This window comes from Ornithorhynchus anatinus, chromosome 3, assembly GCF_004115215.2.
Source record: "Ornithorhynchus anatinus isolate Pmale09 chromosome 3, mOrnAna1.pri.v4, whole genome shotgun sequence".
Lineage (NCBI taxonomy): Eukaryota > Metazoa > Chordata > Mammalia > Monotremata > Ornithorhynchidae > Ornithorhynchus > Ornithorhynchus anatinus.
In genome coordinates this window covers 134,313,255-134,336,500 of record NC_041730.1, presented here as the reverse complement: position 1 = coordinate 134,336,500, position 23,246 = coordinate 134,313,255, and the positions used below count along the sequence as shown (strand labels likewise).

Genomic DNA, 23,246 nt, shown 5'->3' with positions numbered 1-23,246 from the left:
TTGGGAAGGTGAGATCAGCAGGATTTGGTGACGGATTGGATATGTGGGGCAAATGAGAGGGCGGAGTCAAGGATGACAACAAGGTTGTGGGTTTGTGAGACGGGAAGGATGGTTGTGCCATTGGCAGTGTTAGGAGAGTTTGGGAGAGCACATGGTTTGGGAGGGAAGGTGAGGAGCTCTGTTTCGAACATGTTGAGTTTTAGGTGGCGGGAGGGCATCCAAGTAGAGATGTCCTGAAGGTAGGAGAATATGACTCTGGAGGGAGGGAGAGAGAACAGGGGAGGAGATATAGACCTGACCTGATTAACCTGTATGCACACCAGCGCTTAGAACAGTGCCTGACACTTAGTAAGCGTTTAACAATAACAACACTAATAATAACCATAATAACACTTCAAACAAAAACTCTTCACCACTGGCTATAAAGCAGTCCACCACCTTGCCCCCTCCTACCTCACCTTACTTCTCTCTTTCTATAACCCAGTCTGCACACTTCGTTCCTCTAGTGCTAACCTTCTCACTGGGGCTCGATAATATATAATGAAAAGATCTGTGATTCTGTCTCTCCTGCTAGACTGTAAGCTCCTGTGGGCAGGGAATCACTATCCTCTCCATCTTCAAAGCCCTACTAAAATCACATCATTTCCAAGAAGCCTTCCCTAACCTCTCTTCTCCCCACCCTATCTTCTCCTCCTAATGGGTCACTTATCCCCTTGACCCCACACTTAGGAATTTATCCTCCAAACAACCTTCACAGAATTTATGTATATGTCTTTATACTCTGCTCTTTCCCTCTACCTGCAATTAATTCTAGTATCCGTATCCCCAATTACACTGTAAAGTTGTTGAGGACAGGGATCATGAGTATTAACTATATTGGACTCTCCCAAGTACTTAGTACCGTGCTCTGCAAAGTCATCATTCATTTCTTTGACTGGATTGGGTCTCATGCTTCCACTGTACACTCTCGAGTGCTTCTTATTAATAACAGTATCTATTGGGTGTTTACTGTGTACAGAGCACTGTCCTATCCGAGCCCGCTCTTCAACTCTCCCATTCTTCCCTGCAGTGGAAAGAGCATGGGGTTTAGAGTCAGAGGTTGTGAGTTTTAAACTCGACTTGCCACTTGTCAACTGTAAGTCAATTAACTTCTTTATGCCTCATTTACCTCATCTGTAAAATGGGGATTAAGACTGTGTGCCCCATGTGGGACAACCTGAACAGTGCTTGGCACATACAAAGTGCTTAACAAATACCATCATTATTATTATTATTACATTTAGACAAGATCTCCAGCCTCCTCTCATAGGCCACCCCTTCCACCTGCATATCCGACCCCATTCCTTAGCAATTTATCATTCATTCAGGTTAGCGGCAGAGGAGTGGAGTGTATGGGGTGGGCTGTAGGAGGAGAGAAGGGAGGTGAGGTAGGAGGGGGCAAAGTGATGGAGAGCTTTGAAGCCAAGAGTGAGGAGTTTTTGTTTCACGCGAAGGTTGATAGCCAACCACTGGAGGTTTTTGAGGAGGGGGTTGACATGCCCGGAGCGTTTCTGTAGAACGATGATCTGGGTAGCGGAATGAAGTATGGACTGGAGCAGGGAGAGAAAGGAGGATGGGTAATCAGAGAGGAAGGATGGGAGATCAGACAGAAGGATGGGAGATCTCATCCGCTCCCTTCTTCCCTCCCTAACAGCCATCTTCAACCACTTGCTCCTAATGGCTTCTTCCCCACTGCTTTCCAACCTGCCCATGTCTATCCTAGCTATTGCCCCATCTCCAAATTCCTTGAGTGAGTCATCTAGATATTGAGAAGAAGAGTGGCTCAGGGGAAAGAGCACAGGCTTGGGAGTCAGAGGTCATGGGTTCTAATCCCAGTTCCGCCGCTTGTCAGCTGTGTGACTTTGGGCAAGTCACTTAACTTCTCTGTGCCTCAATTACCTCATTTGTAAAATGGGGATTAAGACTGTGAGCCCCACGTGGGACAACTTGATCACTTTGTATCTCCCCCAGTGCTTAGAACAGTGTTATGCACATAGTAAGCGCTTAACAAATACCATCATTATTATTACATCCGCTGTCTCAAATTCCTCTCCTCCAATTCTCTCTTTGGTCCCTTCCAATCTGGTTTCTCTTCACAGAAACCACTCTCTCAAAGGTCACAAATGATCTCCTTCTTGCCAAATCCAATGGTCTCTATTCCATCTTCCTCCTTATCTGGCTATCTTCTCTCTCTTTGAGCACTGAGCACAGTGCTTGGCAAAGAGGAAGAGCTTAGCAACCAGTACCATATGGTCACCAAATCCAGTTCTTGCCAAATCCAACGGCCTCTACTTCATCTTAATCCCCCTCGATCTCTCAGCTGCCTTTGACCCTGTGGACCACCCCCTTCTCCTGGAAACATTATCCAATCTGGGCTTCACTGACTCTGTCCTCTCCTGGTTCTCCTCATCTCTCTGGCCGTTCATTCTCAGTCTCCTCTGTGGGCTTCTTCTCTGCCTCCTACCCCCTAACTGTGGGGGTCCCTCAGGGTTCCGTTCTGGGTCCCCTTCTACTCTCCATCTACACCCCCTCCCTTGGAGAACTCATTCCCTCCCATGGCTTCAACTACCAGCTCTATGCGGATGACCCCCAAATCTCCATCTCCAGCCCTGATCACTCTTCCTCTCTCCGATCTCGCATCTCCTGCCTTCAAGACACCTCTACTTGGATGTCCTCCCATCACCTCAAACTTTACATGTCCAGAAGAGATCTCCTTATCTTCCCTTCCCCATCTTTCCCATCACTGGAGATGGCATCACCATCCTGCCTGTCTCAGAAGCCGGTAATCTTGGCATTTTCCTTGACTCTTTGGTCATTCAACTCGCATATTCAATCCATCACTAAATCCTGTTGGTCTCATCTTCATAACATAACTAAATTGCCCCTCTTCTCTCCAGCTAAACTGCTACCCCATTAATAGAAGCAGCGTGGTTTAGTGGATAAAGTATGGGCTTTGGAGTCAGAGGTCATGGGTTCTAATCCCGGCTCTGCCACTTGATGATGATAATAATGGTATTTGTTAAGCGCTTCCTATGTGCCAAGAACTGTTCTAAGCGCTGGGGGGGATAAAAGGTAATCAGGTTACCTCACCTGGGGCTCACAGTCTCAATACCAATTTTACAGATGAGGTAACTGAGGTCCAGAGAAGTCTAGTGACTTACCCAAGGTCACACAACAGACATGTATCCACTAGAAAATGCTGCTTTCTCACTTGTCAGCTGTGTGACTATGGGCAAGTCACTTAACTTGGGGGATGCAGCGTGGCTCAGTGGAAAGAGCACGGGCTTTGGAGTCAGAGGTCATGGGTTCGAAACCCCGCTCTGCCACTTGTCAGCTGTGTGACCGTGGGCAAGTCACTTCACTTCTCCGTGCCTCAGTTACCTCATCTGTAAAATGGGGATTAATACTGTGAGCCCCACGTGGGACAACCTGATTCCCCTGTGTCTACCCCAGCGCTTAGAACAGTGCTCTGCACATAGCAAGCGCTTAACAGATACCAACATTATTATTATTATTATTATTAACTTCTCTGTGCCTCATTTACCTCATCTGTAAAATGGGGATTAAGACTGTGAGCTCTATGTGGGACAACCTGATTACCTGGTATCTACCCCAGTGCTTAGAACAGTGCTTGGAGCATAGAAAGAACTTAACAAATACCATCATCATCATCATAATACAATCACTCATCCTATTCCGCCTAGATTACTGTATCAGCCTCCCTGCAGACCTCCCAGCCTCTCCCCACTCCAGTCCATACTTCACTCTGCTGCCTGGATCTTTTTTCTACAAAAATGTTAAGAACACGTCACCCTCCTCCTCAAAAATCTCTAGTGGTTGTCTCTCCACCTCCACATCAAACAAAAACTCCTCACTATTGGCTTCAAAACTCTCCATCACCTTGCCCCCTTCTACCTCACGTCCCTTCTCTCCTTCTACAACCCAGCCCGCACACTTCGCTCCACTAGTGCTAAGTGTCTCCATCTTGGCCCACGTCCTGCCTCTGGCCTGGAGTGGCCTCCCTCCTCAAATCTGACAGACAGTGACTCTCCCCCACTTCAAAACCTTACTGAAGGCCCATCTCCTCCAAGAGGCCTTCCTTGACTAAGCCTCACTTTTCGTCATCTCCCAGTCCTTTCTGTGTTGCGCGGGCTGGGCTGGAGTAGGAGATCAGGAGGTGAGGGTAGGAGGTGGCAAGCTGATTGACAGCCTCATCTGCGCTCTGACCTTCACCAAAAGTGGGCTTACCTTTTAATTCATCCATTCATTCATTCAATCGTATTTACTGAGCGCTTACTCTGTGCAGAGCACTGTACTAAGCGCTTGGAATGTACAAATCAGCAACAGATAGAGACAGTCCCTGCCCATTGATGGGCTTACAGTCTAATCGGGGGAGACAGACGGACAAAAACAATAGCAATAAATATATGAGATAGCTAAACAGACAGGCTTCCAGATTTGGGTACCGTGCTCCCGAGAGAAAATGAAAGACAAATACCTGAGTTAAGCTGGGAACTGTAAACTCCATGAGTCCCAGACCGTTGCATGAGTACATCTCCAAAGCAACCAGGACTTTAGTCATTGGATCTTGCCCTCCATTACCGTTCTGGTTACAAAGAAAAGTTAACCATTTGTTGAATATTTTACGAATAGAAGAAAATGCACATTGACAGAATCACATGTGTGAGAACAGCTAGGTAGAAACACTAGGAGCTAACACACATTTAACATTCAATTGTATTTATTGAGCACTTACTGTGTGCAGAACACTATAATGAGCGCTTGGAAAATACAATTCAGCAATAGAGACAATCCCTACCCAACAACGGGCTCACAGTCTAAAGGTGGGGAGACAGACATCAAAACTATTAAACAGGCATCAATAGCATCAAAATAAATAAATAGAATTATAGGTATAATAAGAATAATGTTGGTATTTGTTAAGCGCTTACTATGTGCATAGCACTGTTCTAAGTGCTGGGGGAGATACAGGGTCATCAGGTCATCCCCCGTGAGGCTCACAGTTAATCCCCATTTTACAGATGAGGTAACTGAGGCACAGAGAAGTTAAGTGACTGGCCCACAGTCACACAGCTGACAAATGGCAGAGCTGGGAGTCGAACCCATGACCTCTGACTCCGAAGCCCAGGCTCTTTGCCCTGAGCCACGCTGCTTCCCCCATCATTTGTGGGGGAAAGTCATATATATGACGATGTTGGTATTTATTAAGCACTTACTATGTGCCGAGCACTATTCTAAGCGCTGGGGGAGATAAAAGGGAATCAGGTTGTCCCACGTGGGGCTCACAGTCTTAATCTCCATTTTACAGTTGAGGCAACTGAGGCACCGAGAAGTTAAGTGACCTGCCCAAAGTCACACAGTTTTCAGGTGGCAGAGCCGGGATTAGAACCCCTGACCTCTGACTCCTAAGCCCGTGCTCTTTCCACTGAGCCACGCTGCTTCTCTGATTTCTTTATATATAAATCATATATATCATTTATTAATGATACATACACATCATTAATGTAAAAATAGAATAATAAATATGTCCATATATACACAGGTGCTGTGGGGAGGGAGGGGGGAGTAGAGGAAAAGGGGGGCTCAGTCTGGGAAGGCCTCCAGGAGGAGGTGAGTTTTCAGGAGGGCTTCGAAGGGGGGAAGTGAGCTAGTTTGGCGGATGTGAGGAGGGAGGGCGTTCCAGGTCAGTGGTGGGACGTGGGGCAGGGGTCGACGGCGGGACAGGCGAGAACGAGGCCCAGTGAGGAGGTTAGCGACACCAGAGGAGCAGAGTGTGCGGGCTGGGGTGGAGAAGGAAAGAAGGGAGGGGAGGTAAGAAGGAGCAAGGTGATGGAGCACCCTGAAGCCAATAGTGAGGAGTTTTTGCTTCATACGGAGGTTGAAAGGAGATTTTTGAGGAGGCATTTGACGTGTCCAGAGTATTTCTGTATGAAGATAATCTGGACAGCAAAGTATAGACTGAAGTGGTGAGAGAAAGGAGGTTGGGAGATGGGAAAGGAGGCAGTATTCCAGTCGGGATATGATGAATGACTGTACTAACATCTTGAATATCTATTTAGCTGAATCATAACCTGACTGAAAGCAGTCTCAAAGGAAGGTTATCAAATTCAGGGATGAAATCGTTTATTTGAATGAAAATGGGGAAGCCTGAGGCTATGCAAATACAGCCATTACATAGTTACTGTTTGATAAAGCTATTCATTTTTAACAGTATTTAATTATAATTAGAGAGGAAGCGAGGTTCAGTGGAAAGAACGTGGGCTTTGGAGTCAGAGGTCATGAATTCGAAGCCCAGCTCCTCCACCTGTCAGCTGTGTGACTTTGGGCAAGTCACTTCATTCTCTGGGCCTCAGTTCCCTCATCTGTAAAATGGGGATTAAAACTGTGAGCCTCAAGTGGGACAACCTGATTGCCCTGTATCTACCCCAGCCTTTAGAACAGTGCTCAGCACGTAGTAAGCGCTTAACAAATACCAACATTATTATCATATTAATAATGTTGGCATTTATTAAGCGCTTACTACGTGCCGAGCACTATTATAAGCACTGGGGTAGATACAGGTTAATGAAGTTGGATGCAATCCGTGTCCCTCATGGGGCTCGTAGTCTCAATTCCTATTTTACAGATGGAGTAACAGAGTCAGAGAGAAGTGAAGTGACTTGCCCAAGGTCACACAGCAGACAAGTGGCAGAGCTGGGATTAGAAACCAGGTCCTTCTGGTTCTCAGGCCCGTGCTCTACCATGCTAGACCGTGCTACTTCTCAACTCACACTGTTCTTCCCAACTCATACTAGCCAACTTTCACTTGAATACTTCTAAACTCACAGCCACCATAGCACTTTGTATATATTGATTAAATATTGAACTAGTTGAGTTCACCTTTCTCATCTACTTCCTCCTAAATAATAATAATAACATTATTATTACTGTGGTATTTGTATAGTGCCTACCATGTACTAAACTCTCCAATAAGTAAAAAGAGGTCATGGGTTTGAATCCCGGCTCTGCCACTTGTCAGCTGTGTGACCGTGGGCCAGTCACTTCACTTCTCTGGGCCTCAGTTACCTCATCTGTAAAATGGGGATTAACTGTGAGCCCCAATTGGAACAACCTGATCACCCTGTATCTCCCCCAGCACTTAGAAGAGTTCTCTGCACATAGTAAGTGCTTAACAAATACCAACACTATTATTATTATTATATGAGAAATGACAGAAATTATATGACAAATGAGAAAACTGAAGTACAAAAAAGTTATGTGACTTGATCAAGGTCTCAAAGCTGGAAAGTGGTTGTGTTGGGATTAGAATTTAGGCCTCTGATTCCCAGGCCTTTGCTCTTGTGTGTATATATATATTACATCTTATACATATATATATACACACACACACACTGCTTTTATATATACTTTGCTCTTATAAACATATAAGCAGTGTGGTTTAGTGGCAAGAGTCCGGGCTTGGGAGTCAGAGGACATGGGTTCTAATCCCGATTTTTCTGCCACTTGTCTTCTGTGTGACCTCGGGCAAGCCATTTCACTTCTCTGGGCCTCAGTTACCTCATCTGTAAAATGAAGATTAAGAGTGTGAGCCTCACATGGGACAACCTGATTACCTTGTATCTATTCCAGCTCTTAGAACAGTGCTTGGCGCATAATAAGTGCTTAACAGATACTATAAATATTATCCTATCTGTCTCCCCCTCTAAACTGTAAGCTCGTAGTGTTGTACTGTACTTTCTCAAGCACTTAGTACAAAGCTCTGCTCAGAGTCAGTGCTTAATAAATGACAAAGAAAGACTGAGAAAGAAAAAATGCTCCTTTCCTCCTGCTTAGCCATTCTCTTCTCCCCTAGGGCCCAGTTTTCACTCACTGCTCCTCTCAAGATAACCTACTCACCGTGTCTTGGTCTCATCCTTACTGCCACTTCACTCATTCTCTCGACTTTCCCCCCAACTCCTGGCAACAAACTGGACCCCTTCCAGCCTTCAAAGCCCTTCTGAAATCACATCTCTTCCAGGAGGCCTTCCCTGATTCGTCTCTCATCTCCCCACTTCACAGCACTATTAGTAGTAGTCATGGTATTTATTAAGTGCTTCCTCGGTGCAGAGGACTGTACTAAGCGTGGGGAAGGAATACACAGGTGGGAATTAGACATAGTCTCTGTCCCTCGGGGTGTTCACCTCACTAATTGTCTCTCCCCGTCCTACCTCACCTCCCTACTCTCCTACTAAATCCAGCCCGCACACTTTGCTCCTCTGATGCTAACCTTCCCATTGTACCTCCATCTTGTATATCTTGTATATCTGGCCGCTGACCTCTCGCTCACATCCTGCCTCTGGCCTGGAATGCCCTCCCTTCCTCAGATCTGTCAGACAATGAGTCTTCCCACCTTCAAAGGCCTACTGAAGGCCCATCTCCTCCAAAAGGCCTTCCTTGACTAAGCCCTCCTCTCTTCTCCCACTCCCTTCTGCATCACCCTGACTTGCTCCCTTTATTCATCCCCACAGCACTTATGTACATATCTGTCATTTTATTTATTTATATTAATGTCTGCCTCCCCCTGTAGACTGTAAGTTTAATGTGGGTAACAATAATCATAATATTGGTGGCAATTGTTAAGCACTTACTATGTGCCAAGCACTGTTCTAAGCGCCGGGGCAGATAGAAGCAGTGTGGCTCAGTGGCAAGAGCCAGGGCTTGGGAGTCAGAGCTCATGGGTTCGAATCCCGGCTCCGCTACTTGTCAGGTGGGTGACTGTGGGCAAGTCACTTAACTTCTCTGTGCCTCAGTGACCTCATCTGTAAAATGGGGATTAAGATTGTGAGCCTCACGTGGGACAACCTGATGACCCTGTATCTCCCCCAGCGCTTAGAACAGTGTTCGGCACATAATAAGCGCTTAACAAATACCAACGTTATTATTATTATTACAAGGTAATCAGGTTGTCCCACGTGGGGCTCACAGTTTTAATCCCCATTTTACAGATGAGGTAACTGAGGCACAGAGAAGTTAAGTTACTTGCCCAAAGTCACACAGCTGACATGTGGCGGAGCCGGAAATAGAACCCACGACCTCTGACTCTCAAGCCCGGGCCCTTTCCACTGAGCCACGCTGCTTCTCTAATGAATGTGTCTGTTACGTTGACATACTGAACTCTCCCAAGTGCTTAGTACAGTGCTCTGCACACAGTAAGAGCTCAGTAAATACAATTGACTAGGTGCCACTTCAATACTTTGGTGGTTCACTCGACCTCTTATAATACTTGTTTTCATATTTTACCATGAGCTCATTGTGGGCAGGGAATGTGTCTACCAAATCTGTTTATATTGTACTTTCCTAAGTGCTCAGTACAGTGTTCCGCACACTGTGAACACTCAGTGAATATCACTGATGATTCAGAGGAGTGTGGCCTAACCGAGAGAGCACGGGACTGGGAGTCAGAAGGAGCTAATAATAAAAATAATAATTGTGGTATTTGTCAAGTGCCTACAATGTGCCAGGCACTGTGCTGACTGCTGGGGCAGATAAATGGTATAATAATAATAATAATGTTGATATTTGTAAAGCGCTTATTATGTGCAGAGCACTGTTCTAAGCGCTGGGGGAGATACAGGGTAATCAGGTTGTCCCACACGAGGCTCAAGGTTTATCCCCATTTTACAGATGAGGTAACCGAGGCACAGAGAAGTGAAGTGACTTGCCCACAGTCACACAGCTGACAAGTGGCAGAGCCGGGAGTCGAACCCATGACCTCTGACTCCCAAGCCCAGGCTCTTTCCACTGAGCCGCACTGCTTATTGATGATGTCGACGATGATACGTGGGGGGCCAGACATTAAGGTACAGATGATGGGGGAAATATTAGAGCATAAGAACATTTATTTCAGTAGTGTAGATGGTCTCAGCCACAAAATAGTCTAACCATTTACTGAAGGAACAGAATTCCAGGAATTAAACCGTACCTCACTGTCCGTTCCAAGTTTCGGTCCAATCTGCTGCTGGCTTAATTGTTTGGCTTTAACCCATGTCACGATCAGTTGCTGTCGCACGTGGATTGGTATCACTTCTTCGGGCAAACTCCCATTAGTCAGATGCAGTGCAAACTCACAAATCTAAAAGGCAAGACAGTTTTTACACAAATTTGGGTAGGATGGGGATCACTTAAATCCTTTCTAAAGCAGGCTGGCAGATTCAGAGGAGTGTGGCCTAGCTGAGAGAGCAAGGTCCTGAGAGTCAGAAGGACCTAATAATAATTGTTGTACTTGTCAAGTGCTAACTATGCTAACTGCTGGGCCAGTTAGAAACAAATCAGGTTGGACACAGGCCCAGTCCCACGTGGGGCTCACAGTCTCAATCCCCACTTTACAGATGAGGTCACTGAGGCCCAGAGAAGAGAAGTGAATTGCCCAAGGTCACACAGCAGACAAGTGGTGGATCCAGGACCAGAACCCAGATTCTTCTGACTCCCAGGCCCGTGCTCTATCCACTACGCCATGCTGCTTCTCAGGGTTCTAATCCCTGGCCCTGTCATTTCTCTGCTGTGTGACCATGGGCAAGTCACTTCATTTTCTGCACCTCAGTTACCTCATCTGTTTTTTAGACTGTGAGCCCGTTGTTGGGCGGGGATTGTCTCCATCTGTTGCCTAATTGTACATTCCAAGCACTTAGTACAGTGCTCTGCACACAGTAAGCGCTCAGTAAATAGGATTGAATGAATGAATGACTTAGACTGTGAGCCCCACGTGGGACAGGGACTGTGTCCAACTTGATTAACTTGTATCTCCCCCAGCGCTTAGAACAGTGCCTGCCCCTTTCCTTCACACTTTATCAAAACACTTGGCCCTCCCTTCTTCCCTCCCTAACCACCATCTTCAACTGTCACTCTCCAATGGCTCTGTCCCCATTGCTTTCAAACACACCCATGTTTCCTCTGGCCTACAAAACCCCTCCCTTGACCCCACGGCTCCCTCCAGTTATCGCCTCAATTCCCTCCTACCATTCCTCTCCAAACTTCTTGAGCGAGTCCTTCGCATCCCGTCTCAAATTTCTCTCCTCCAATTCTCTCCCTGACCCCCTGCAATCCGGCTTCCAACACCTCCACTCCACAGAAACCGCCCTCTCAAAGATCACCGATGATCTCTTTCTTGCCAAATCCAATGGCCTCTACTCACTGCATCCTAATCCTCCTCCACCTCCCAGCTGTCCTTGATACCGTCGACCACCTCCTTCTTCCGGAAACATTATTCATCCTCGGCTTCACCGACAATGTCCTCTCCTGGTTCTTCCCCCTATCTCTCTGGCTGCTCATCCTCGGTCTCCTTCAGGGCTCCTCCTCTGCCTCTCCACCCCTAACTGTGGGGGTCCCTCAAGGTTCAGTTCTGTGTTCCTTTCTATTCTCCACCTACACCTACTCCTCTGGAGAAACCACTCGCTCCCAAAGCCTCAACTATCACCCCTAAGCAGGTGATACTCAAATCGACCTCTTCAGCCCTGATCTCTCTCCCTCTCTGCAGTCTCACATTTCCTCCTGCCTTCTATTTGGGTGACCCCCCGTAACTTCAAACTTAACATGGTTAAAACTGAATTTCTTATTTTCCCACCGAAACCCCATCCTCCCATCACTGTTGACAGCCCCATCATCCTTCCTGTCTCACAAACCTGTAATCTTGGCATTATCCTTGACTCCTCTCTGTCGTTCGACCCACATGATCAAACCATCATTAAATCCTGTCAGTTCTACCTTCACGACATTGATAAAATCCACCCCTTCCTCTCCCTCTGAACTGCTGCCACATTGATTCCAGCACTTCTCCTAGCCCACCTTGATTATTGTATCAGCCTCCTCGCTGACCTCCCCGCCTTCTGTCTCTCTCCACTCCAGTCTATACTTCACTCTGCTGCCCGGATCATTTTCTTCCAGAAGCGTTCAGACCACGCTTCCCCACTCCTCAAGAACCTCCAGTGGTTGCCCATCCACCTCCTTATCAAACAGAAACTCACCTTTGGTTGTAAAGCAGTTTACCACCTTGCCCCTTCCTACTTCACTTCATTAATCTTCCACTACAACCCAGCCAACATACTTTGTTCCTCTAATGCCAACCTTCTCACTGTACCTGGGTCTCGTTGATCTCACCACGGACCTCTCATTCATCTCCTGCCTCTGGCCTGGAATGCCCTCCCTCCTCATATCAGACAGATAATTGCTCTTACCCACTTCAAAACCCCACTGAAGGCACATCTCCCCCAAGAAGCCTTCCCTGACTAAGCCCTTCTGTCCTCTTCTCCTATTATGTGTCACCCTGACTTGCTCCCTTCATTCATCTTCCCTCCCAGCCCCAAGGCACATATGTATATATGGGTTATTTGTTATTCATTTACTTATGAATAAAAAAATCAGCACACTATCTGCTTCATTCCCTGGAACTTCTGGAACAAACCACTGCAGTTGCAGTGACCCATATACCTGGAGGAAATTATAATAATTGTTGTAGTTGTTAAGTACTTACTATGTGCCAGGCACTGTACTAAGCACTGGGGCAGATACAAGCAAATCTGTTTGGACACAGTCCCTGTCCCACTTGGGGTTCATTTTCAATGCCCATTTTACAGATGAGGGAACTGAGGAAGAGAGAATTGAAGTGACTTGTCCAAGGCCACACAACAGACAAGGGGCAGACCCGGGTTTAGAACCCACGACCTTCTAACACCCAGGCTGGGGCTCTATGCATTATGCCCTGCTGCTTCTCCACCAGAGACAGCGCAGCAGGAGAGAGAAGAACAGGGCCTCTGTACCTCTAAGGCTGATTTGATTTCGAGAACTCCGCTGGGATCCACCGACGTGATCTGAGCCTGATTTGGCTTTTCGATGATTTTGATGGCAGCCTTTTTATACTTCTCTGTGGTGGACTCCACGGTCTTCATTTCCTCATTCTTTGGGAACGGGGGGATCCAGGAGAGCATTAAGCCTCGAGCCAAAGCATTACATAGCGTCACTAAAATAACAGTATTCCTAGAAAAATACATACCAAAAGAAATGCAGTGAAACACATAAAAACAGAACTCATCATCTTCCCACCCAAACCCTTTCCACCCACTAACTTTCTCATCCCTGCAGGCAGCACCATCATCCTCCTTATCTCCCAAGTCTATAAACGCGGCACTAGAAGTGTGGCCTAGTGGATAGATCACGGACCTGAGAGTCAGAAGGACGTGGGTTCTAATCCCAGCTCTGCCACTTCTCTCCTGCGTGACTTCAATTCAAGTTGGACACAGTCCCTGTCCCTCGTGGGGATCACAGTCTCAATCCCCATTTTCCAGATGAGGGAACTGAGGCCCGGAGAATGCATTCATTCAACCGTATTTATTGAGCGCTTAATGTGTGCAGAGCACTGTACTAAGCCCTTGGAAAGTACAATTCAGCAGCAGAGACAATCCCTACCCAACAACGGTCTAAAGCGGGGAGTCAAACAACAAAACAAACCAAGGAGGCAGGCATTGCCCCAGGTCACACAGCAGACAAGTGACGGAGCCGGGATTAGAACCCATGACCTTCTGACTCCCAGACCCGTGGCCTATCCAATACACTATGCTGCTTCCTCTACTTCCCAGTATTTCTTCAATATTCTCAATATATGAGAAAATAAGAGACTATATATACTCAATATATGAGAAGCAGACCTGCTCAGTGGAAAGAGCCTGGCTTGGGCGTCAGAGGACGTGGGTTCTACTCCCAGCTTTGCCACTTGTCTGCTGTGTGACCTCGGACAAGCACCTTAACTTCTCTGGGCCTCAGTTCCCTCATCTGTAAAATGGGGATTAACACTGTGAGCCCCACGTGGGAAAACCCGATTACCTCGTATCTATCCCAGCACTTAGAACAGTGTTCGGCACATAGTAAGTGCTTAACAAATACCATAATAATTAATAATAACAATTATTCTCTGAAAGAAAAATGCACGGTAGAAGACCGACTCACCCACAATGCCCGGTGACTTTCATTATATTCAGAAGTTTCTGCAAAGGAGCAACAAGTTCCCTCTGTCGTCCCGCGGCTATCAGATGCCTATTGTGATTTAAGACATACACCACCGCGTTGTGGACGATCCACGCCTCGTTTATTTCTTGTCCAATTTCTGCTGACCTCAGCAGGCTTTTCATGGCATACTGAGATAGGTTTTTTATCCAGGAGCTGGAAAATGAAAGATGGGACAGTCTGATTCTGAAATCGCACTAAGAAGTGTTTGTGGCTTCTTTTCCTTTAGGGAATCTAAAAGGGCTAAGCCATCTTACTAGTTTTAGGATCAGAGTTTCTCATTGTTCTCATCATATATTACTAGGACATCGAGTCATTTCTGGGCACCTTCCTTTGGAACCAAGAATCCATCGATCAATCGATCATATTTACTGAGCACTTACTGTGTACAGAGCACTGTACTACGTACTTAGAAGAGTTCAACACAATATAAAAGCTGTATTCCCTGCCAACTTCACTTCTTTAATGCCAAAGTTCTCGCTGCATCCCAATCTCATCTACCTTGCCACCGACCTCTTGCCCGCATCCTGCCTCTGGCCTGGAATGCCCTTCCTCCTCGTATCCGACAGGCGATTACTCTCTCCCCCTTCAGAGTCTTATTGAAGGCACACTTCCTCCAAGAAGGCTTCCCTAATTAAGCCTCCTCTTTCCTCCCTTCCCACTTCCTTCTGCATCCCCCTGACTTGCTCCCTTCATTCATTCCCCACCCCCCAGCCCCACACCACTTATGTCCATATCTGTCATCTATTTATTTCTAATAAAGTCTCTCTCCCCCTCTAGACTGCAAGCTTGTTTTGGGCAGCGAATGTATCTGTTTAGTGTTGTACTGCACTCTCCCATGTGCTTAGTACAATTCTCTGCACACAGTAAGTGCTCAATAAATATAACTAAATAAATGAATATGACTGAATTGAATGAAGGAGTTTACGCTCTAGAGTGGTAATATTACAGAAACCCTATTTATCTTGTTAATGAAATGTGCATCGCCTCGATTCTATTTACTTGCTATTGTTAACAATAATAATAATAATGTTGGTATTGGTTAAGCGCTTACTATGTGCAGAGCACTGTTCTAAGCCCTAGGGTAGACACAGGGGAATCAGGTTGTCCCACGTGGGGCTCACAGTCTTAATTGTCTTATTGTTTTAATGAGATGTTCATCCCCTCGATTCTATTTATTGCTATTGTTCTTGTCTGTCCGTCTCCCCCGATTAGACAGTAAGCCTGTCAAAGGGCAGGGACTGTCTCTATCTGTTACCGATTTGTACATTCCAAGCTCTTAGAACAGTGCTCTGCACATAGTAAGTGCTCAATAAATACTATTGAATGAATGAATAAATGAATAGGGAGAAGGTTCTCATTGGTGATAATAATAATAATTGTGGTTTTTTTTAAGCACTTACTAGGTGCCAAGCACTGTATTAAGCGCTGGGGTAGATACAAGCAAATTGGATTGTACACAGTCCCTGTCCCAGTGGGGCTCACAGTCTCAATCCCTATTTTACAGATGAGGGAACTGAGGCACAGCAAAATGAAATGACCTCCCCAAGGTCACACAGAAGACAAGTGGAGGAGCTGGGATTAGAACCCATGACCTTCTGACTTCCAGGCCCGTGCTCTTTCCACTGAGTCATGCTGCTTCTAACAGATACCATAATATTTAATCATTATTATTGTGATGATGATGTTTCATGGTTGATAGCAGGATGACCAAGCAACTGCTCCCTGGGGACTGATGCAATGAAGGAAGGCCAGACAAATGTTTTCACGGTGTAGGGAAGCCTAGTCTTAACCAACACGGAACGTCCAAAAACTGCTGGGAGACCAGTGCAGCAGAGAGACCAGTTTGGCGGGTAGCAATCAGGAGAGGGATGATTGTGGTGAGAGGCTGGTTTGGGCTACACTTATTATCTGTGCCTTCCTCTCTTCCCCCTTGTTCACTCCACGAGGCAGAGGACTACGTCTCCTGCTTTTTATTGGACCCTGCTAAGTACCTAGCACAGTGCAGTACACTCAGTGAATGGTCAGTGTATACCGATAATAATGACGTTGGCGAAGACGGCCACAGGCTGCATTCTTGGTTTAATCGGGCCTCACAAATGAGGCTTTACAAAAATGTACAAGAAAACAAAAAAAGTTTCCCAATTGCACAACCAGCTTTCAATCCCGGCAGACTTTGGCACGGCGTTGGTAGTCTGTTGGCTTTTATGGGTTCGAATCCCTGCTCTGCCACTTGTCATCTGTGTGACTGTGGGCAAGTCACTTCACTTCTCTGTGCCTCAGTTACCTCATCTGTAAAATGGGGGTGAAGACTGTGAGCCCGATGTGGGACGACTTGATTACCTTCTATCTACCCCAGCGCTTAGAACAGTGCTTGGCACAGAGTCGTCTCTCTCGTTCACCCCACACAGCCTATCCGTTACCAAGACCTGCCGGTCTCACCTTTACAATATCGCCAAGATCCGCCCTTTCCTCTCCACCCAGACGGCTACCTTACCGCTACGGGCTCTCGTTATATCCCGGCTAGACTACCGTGTCGGCCTTCTCTCCGATCTCCCCTCCTCCTCTCTCGCCCCGCTCCGGTCTATTCTTCACTCCGCTGCCCGGCTCATCGTCTTGCAGAAACGCTCTGGGCCCGTCACTCCCCTTCTTAAACACCTCCAGTGGTTGCCTATCGACCTCCGCTCCAAACAAAAACTCCTCATTCTAGGCTTCGAGGCTCTCCATCCCCTTGCCCCTTCCTACCTCTCCTCCCTTCTCTCTTTCTACCGCCCACCCCGCACGCTCCGCTCCTCTGCCGCCCACCTCCTCGCCATCCCTCGGTCTCGCCCACCTCGCCGTCGACCCCTGGGCCACGTCCTCCCGTGGTCCTGGAACGCCCTCCCTCCTCACCTTCACCAGGCTAATTCTCTTCCCCTCTTCAAAACCCTACTTAAAACTCACCTCCTCCAAGAGGCCTTCCCAGACTGAGCTCCCCTTCTCCCTCTACTCCCTCTACCACCCCCTCTTCACCTCTCCGCAGCTTAACCCTCTTTTCCCCCCATCTCCCTCTGCTCCTCCCCCTCTCCCTTCCCATCCCCTCAGCACCGTACTCATCTGCTCGACTGTATATATTTTCATCACCCTATTTATTTTGTTAATGAAATGGACATCGCCTCCATTCTATTTAGTCGCCAACGGTTTTTACGAGATGTTCTTCCCCTTGACTCTATTCATCGCCATCGTTCTCGTCTGTCCGTCTCCCCAGATTAGACCGTGAGCCCGTCAAACGGCAGGGACTGTATCTGTTGCCGACTTGTTCATTCCAAGCACTTAGTACAGTGCTCTGCACATAGTAAGCGCTCAATAAATACTATTGAATGAATGAATGAACAAATATCAACATTATTATTATTATTCTATGGTCTGGGGTAGATTTAAAGTAATCAGGTTGCCCCACGTGGGGCTCACAGTCTTAATCCCCATTTTACAGATGAGATAACTGGGGCATAGAGAAGTTTAGCAGCTTGTCCAAGGTCACACAGTGACGAGTGGTGGAGCCGGGATTAGAACCCATGTCCTCAGACTCCCGAGTCTGTGATCTTTCCACTAAGCCACGCTGCTTCTCTAGTGGTCTAGTGGAAAAAGCCCGGATCTTGGAGTCAGGGGAACTGGTCTGCCAATTGCTTACTGAGTGACCTCGAGCAACTCATTTCACTTCTCTGTGCCTCAGTTCTCTTGTTCTCCCTCCCACTTAGATTCTGAACCCAATGTGGGACAGGGTCTGTGTCCAACCTAATTAACTTGTATCTGCCCCAGCATTTGGAACAGAGTTTGGCACCTTGTAAGTGATCAACAAATAGCATAAAAAAAACAACACACAGCATGATCGAAAAAAGAGAAACAGGAAGCAGCAAGGCCTATTGGAAAAAGGACAGGATTGGGAGTCAGGAAATCCAACTTCTAATACCTGCTCCACCACCCGCTGGCTGTGTGACTCTAGGCAGGTCACTTAACTTCTCTGTGCTTCACTTTCCTCCCCCTTAGGCTGTGAGCCCTAGGTGGGACAGGAAATGCAACCGATCTATCAACTCCAGTGCTAAGCACAGCACTGAGCACATAATAAAAATAATAATGATAACTGTGGTATTCTTTAAGCACTTACTATGTGCCAAGCACTGTTCTAAGCACCGGGGTAGATACAAGGTAATCAGGTTGGACACAGTCCTTGTCCCACATGGGCTCACACTTTTAATCCCCAATTTCCAGATAAGGTACCTGAGACCCAGAGAAGCGAAGTGACATCTGAGACACAGAGAAGTGAAGTGACTTGCCCGAGGTCACACAGCAGATTTGTTGTGGAGTCGGGCTTAGAACCCGCATCCTCGGACTTCCAGGCCCAGGCTCTTTCCACTAGGCCATGCTTTAGCATCACTATTATTGTATAACATTCTACTCAAAGATCCCACAAGCAAAGCTTGTGAGGCAGTGTGAGTTAGTGAAAAGAGCATGGGTTTAGGAGTCAGAGGTCATGGGTTCTAATCCTGCCTCCACAACCTGCCTGCTGTGTGATCTTAGGCAAGTCACTTTACTTCTCTGTGCCTCAATTCCCTCATCTGCAAAATGAGGATTAAGACTGTGAGACCCACATGGGACAACCTGATGATCTCAAATCTACTCCAGTGCTTAGAATAGGGCTAGGCACATAATAAGCGCTTAACAAATACCATCGTCATTATTATTAGTAAATACTAATATGCAGATCGCAACCCAGAAACACAACAACGGCAGAAAGAGAATGAGCAAGATGAAAGGTGATGGGGCTTTTCGGGTAACCCTGTACTGTTACCAATACTCCAGCCATTCTGGATCTTGAGAGGGAGGCAGGGACACGTAGCCAATCGGATGTTGGCTTAAGTCTTCAGGTGGGACAGCCTGATCGTTCAGCTGAGTACCTTCAGAGTGAAGCAAATGAATCGTGGCCTACGGACAAGGACAAAAGAAAGAAGGGTAAATCTCAACTTCACCCGCGTCGCGGTTTATGGAAATCATGCCGTCGATCGATCGAGAGAATTCAGAGGGGCCGAAGATTCGCTGAGAAGCGTCGGGGCTTGATTAAAAGAGGAAGATTTCTCCAAGGGGTGGGTGAACATGGAGAATAGAACTGGACCCTAATAATTGACCTGCCCATAATTTATTTTACCGTCTTTTTAGAATGGAAGCTCATCCCGGGCAGGGAACTTGTCTACCACCTCTGGTATACTGGACAGTGCTCTGCACACAGTAGGCATTCAATTATTACAATTGATTGATTGAACGATTGATTGAGAGGTTAATCCACAAGATTCTGCAAGGAGAAAGTCTGGCCTATTGGAAGGAGCAAGGAAACGAGATTGCTGAGATCAGGGTCCCAAATCCACCACTTGTCTGCTGTGGGCTATGGGCAAGTCACTTAACCTCTCTGGTCCTCTTTTCTTATCTGTAAAATGGGGATAAAATACTTCTTCTCATTTCCTTTTAATAATAATAATAATTATAATAATGATGATGATGGTATTTGTTAAGACTTACTATGTGCCAAACACCGTTCATTCATTCATTCAATCGTATTTATTGAGCACTTTCTGTGCGTGGAGCACTATACTAATTCATTCATTCATTAGTATTTATTGAGTGCTTATTCTGTGCAGAGCACTGTACTAAGAGCTTGGAGTGTAAAATTTGGCAACAGAGACAATCCCTGCCCAGTGATGGGCTCATGCTCTAATCGGGGGACACAGACGGGAAAGCAAAACAGAACGAAACAAAAACAAGACAACGTTATCATGATAAATAGAATCAAGGGGATGTACACCTCAATAACAAAATAAATGGGGTAATAAAAATATATACAAATGAGCACAGTGCTGAGGAGAGGGGAAGGGGGAAGGAGGAGGAGCAGAGGATGGGGTGGGAAGGGGAAGGGGGGAGGGGGAGGAGCAGAGGATGGGGTGGGGCGGGAAAGGGAGGGGGAGCAAAGGGAAAGGGGGCTCAGCTGAGGGGAGGTGAAGGGGGAAAGGGGAGGAGCAGAGGGTGGAGGGGGAGCAGAGGGAAAAGGGGGGAGCTCAATCTGGGAAGGCCTTTTGGAGGAGGTGAGCTCTCAGTAGGGCTTTGAAGAGGGGAAGAGAGTCACTTTGGCGGACGTGAGGAGGGCATTCCAGGACAGCGGGAGGGTGGGGGCCTGGGCCAGAGGTCAACGGTGGGATAGGCGAGAACGGGGGATAGTGAGGAGGTGAGCGGCAGAGGAGCGGAGCGTGCGGGGTGGGCAGTAGAAAGAGAGAAGGGAGGAGAGGTAGGAGGGGGCGAGGGGATGGAGAGCTCTGAAGCCCAGAGTGAGGAGTTTTTGTTTCATGTGGAGGTTAATAGGCAACCACTGGAGGATTTTAAGAAGGGGAGTGACAGGCCCAGAGCGTTTCTGTAGGAAGATGATCCGGGCAGCGGAATGAAGAATACACTGGAGTGGGGAGAGGCAGGAGGAAGGGAGATCAGAGAGCAGACTGACACAATAATCCAGCCGGGATATTATGAGAGCCCGTAACAGTAAATAGCCATTTGGGTGGAGAGGAAAGGGTGGACCTCGCTGCTTAGAAAATGGTGCAAATACTAAGCACTTAGAAAGCACAATTCAGCAACAGATAAGCACTAGGGTAGACACAGGGTAATCAGGTTGTCCCACATGTGACTCACAGGTTTAATCCCCATTTTACAGATGAGGTAACTGAGGCACAAAAAAATGAAGTGCCTTGCCCAAGGTCACACAAGTGTCAGAGTCGGGATTAAAACCCATGTCCTCTGACTCCCAAGCCCGGGCTTTTGCCACTAAGCCAATTTCTAAATGTGAGATCTCTTAATCTCTTAGGTTTTGAGCCCTATGGGGGTCAGGGACTGAATCGGATATGATTGTCTTGCATCTCTTCCAGGCTTGGCAAAGTATCAGGCGCATAGTAAGTGTTGAATGAAAACCATTATTATCGAGAATGTAGGAAAAACTACCAGGCCTACAAAGCCTGGATCAGCTTGGTTTTATGGCTACTGAATCGATCCAAACAATTATGGATTCGACTAACACATTATGATTTCTTGGGCGGTCACTTTCCGGAATAACATTCTAATTTCTTCAATGAGGAATGCGGAAAGGCAAAATTAAAGACAATATAAAGCACTTGGCAGGGATTTTTAAGGACTGCAAATTCACAAACCTCGGCATTAATAAATCCTACTTCTGCAAATGTTCTGAGCAGATCAGGAGACAGTGATTTGGCAGGCTGACTCGATTCGGAGGGATCTGATAGCATCCGATCTGGGCTTTCGAGTGTTTTCTTCTTCTTCTCTGAAAGCACCGCCGAAACTGCAATTTCTAAATGTGAGATATCTTAATGAATCCATCCGTGATATTTATTGGGAGCTTACGGTGTGCAGAGCACTGTACTAAACATTTGGGAGAGTACAATACAGCTGTGCGGCCTTGTGGGTAGAGCATGAGCCTGGGAGTCTGAAGGACCTGGGTTCTAATCCCGGCTCTTCCGCCTGCCTGCTGTGTGACCTTGGCCAAATCGGTTCACTTAGCAACATGGTGTAGCGGGTAGAGCATGAGACTGGTAGTAAGAAGGTCACAGGTACTAATCCTGGCTCTGCCACTTGACTGTCGTGTGACCTTGGGCAACTCACTTCACTTCTCTGGGCCTCAGTTACCTCATCTGTAAAATAGGGATAGAGACTGTGCACCCCACCTGGGACAGGGACTGTGTCCCACCCGATTTGATGGTATCCACCTCAGTGCTTAGTATACAGTGCTTGGCACAGAGTAAGCACTTAACAAATGCCATTATTATTAAAAAATATCATTAATACTGTTCTCTGGGCCTCAGTTGCTTCATCTGTTAAATGGGGGTTAAGCCTGCTTAGCTCATATCTACACTAGCCTTTAGTTCAGTAACTGACCTATAGTAAGTGCTTAATAGATACATAAAAAAGCAGTAATAATTATGATCCCTACCCATAACTACCTTACACTCTAGTTTACTATATTATTAGCAGCCTATACTGAGCACTTACTGTGCAGAAAGCGTTATTCTAAGCACTTAGAAGCAATAGACAATAGTAGAAGACACAGTCCCGATGTCAATTTGTCTTTTCTACTAAAGCTGGAGAAAAATACAAGTTGGGACAAAATTATTCCCTACCAAGTTGACAATCTAACTGAATATTTCATTGTTATATTCCTGGAAGAACGGATCAGTCGGTGATATTTTTTGAGCCGTTACTGTGTGCACAGCACCGTACTAAGCGCTCGGGAAAGTAAAGACAACTGAGTTTGTAGATATTAGTAATAATTATTGAGGCGTTTGATAAGTATAGACCACGTCGCCAAGCACTGTATCAAGTGCTGGGGTGGATATAAGCAAAGCAGATTGGACCCAGTCTCTGTCCCACATGGGGTTCACCATCTTAATCCCCATTTTACAGACAACAGAACTGAGGCACAGAGAAGTGAAGTGACTTGCCCAGGGTCACATAGCGGACAAGGGTTGAAGCTGGAATTAGAACCCAGGTCCTTCTGTCTCCCAGGTCCGTGCTCTATCCACTAGGCCGTGTTGCTTTTCTGAGACTGTGTCCAACTCGATTTGCTTTTATTCCCCCGCCAGTGCTTAGTACAGTCCTAGCACATAGTAAGCGCTTACCAAATATCACAATTAGTATTATTATTAGATGGATCCCTGCCCACGAAGAGCTTACCGTTTACAAGGGGAGATAGACAAAGTGGTTTTGGGATAGGGGAGATAATAGAGTGTAAGAATATTTGCATTAAGTGTTGTGGGGTTGGGGGGAGTACTGAAGTCCTTGGAAGTTCATAGCCAAATTCATAGTTGATGGAGATGGGAGACAGGGGAAATAAAGCCCTTAGCCTGGGAAGTCCAGATTTTTCTTTCTTTTTCCCTTCTTTTGTGTTTTTTTTTTAAAATATGTTTTTGTAACGCTCTATTCTACATCCCTAGTTCAGTGTCGGCGAAGCGTGAGATCGGAAGGACCGTCGGTGAAAAGCGAAGAGCTATTTAAGCTTCTCTACTGGCAGAAAAGCAACGGAAGATACCGGAGGTGGGAGGTGGGAGAACATGGGCTGTTTTGGGAAGCGAGAC

At 46.6% G+C, this 23,246-nt stretch overlaps 1 protein-coding gene across 4 annotated transcripts in view; it reads right to left on the bottom strand.

Annotated features, from left to right (window-relative positions):
- Positions 1-23,246, bottom strand: part of CFAP46 (cilia and flagella associated protein 46) — a 193,175-nt gene that overhangs the window by 110,522 nt on the left and 59,407 nt on the right. For all 4 annotated transcript variants that reach the window (XM_029061715.1, XM_029061716.1, XM_029061717.1 and 1 more), the window contains exons 17-22: positions 21,309-21,466; positions 18,920-19,053; positions 14,035-14,247; positions 12,852-13,068; positions 10,022-10,171; positions 4,538-4,645 (exon numbers count right to left, since the gene is read on the bottom strand). In XM_029061715.1, the coding sequence (XP_028917548.1) occupies positions 4,538-4,645; positions 10,022-10,171; positions 12,852-13,068; positions 14,035-14,247; positions 18,920-19,053; positions 21,309-21,466 (980 nt within the window). The remainder of the gene's footprint in view (positions 1-4,537; positions 4,646-10,021; positions 10,172-12,851; positions 13,069-14,034; positions 14,248-18,919; positions 19,054-21,308; positions 21,467-23,246) is intronic.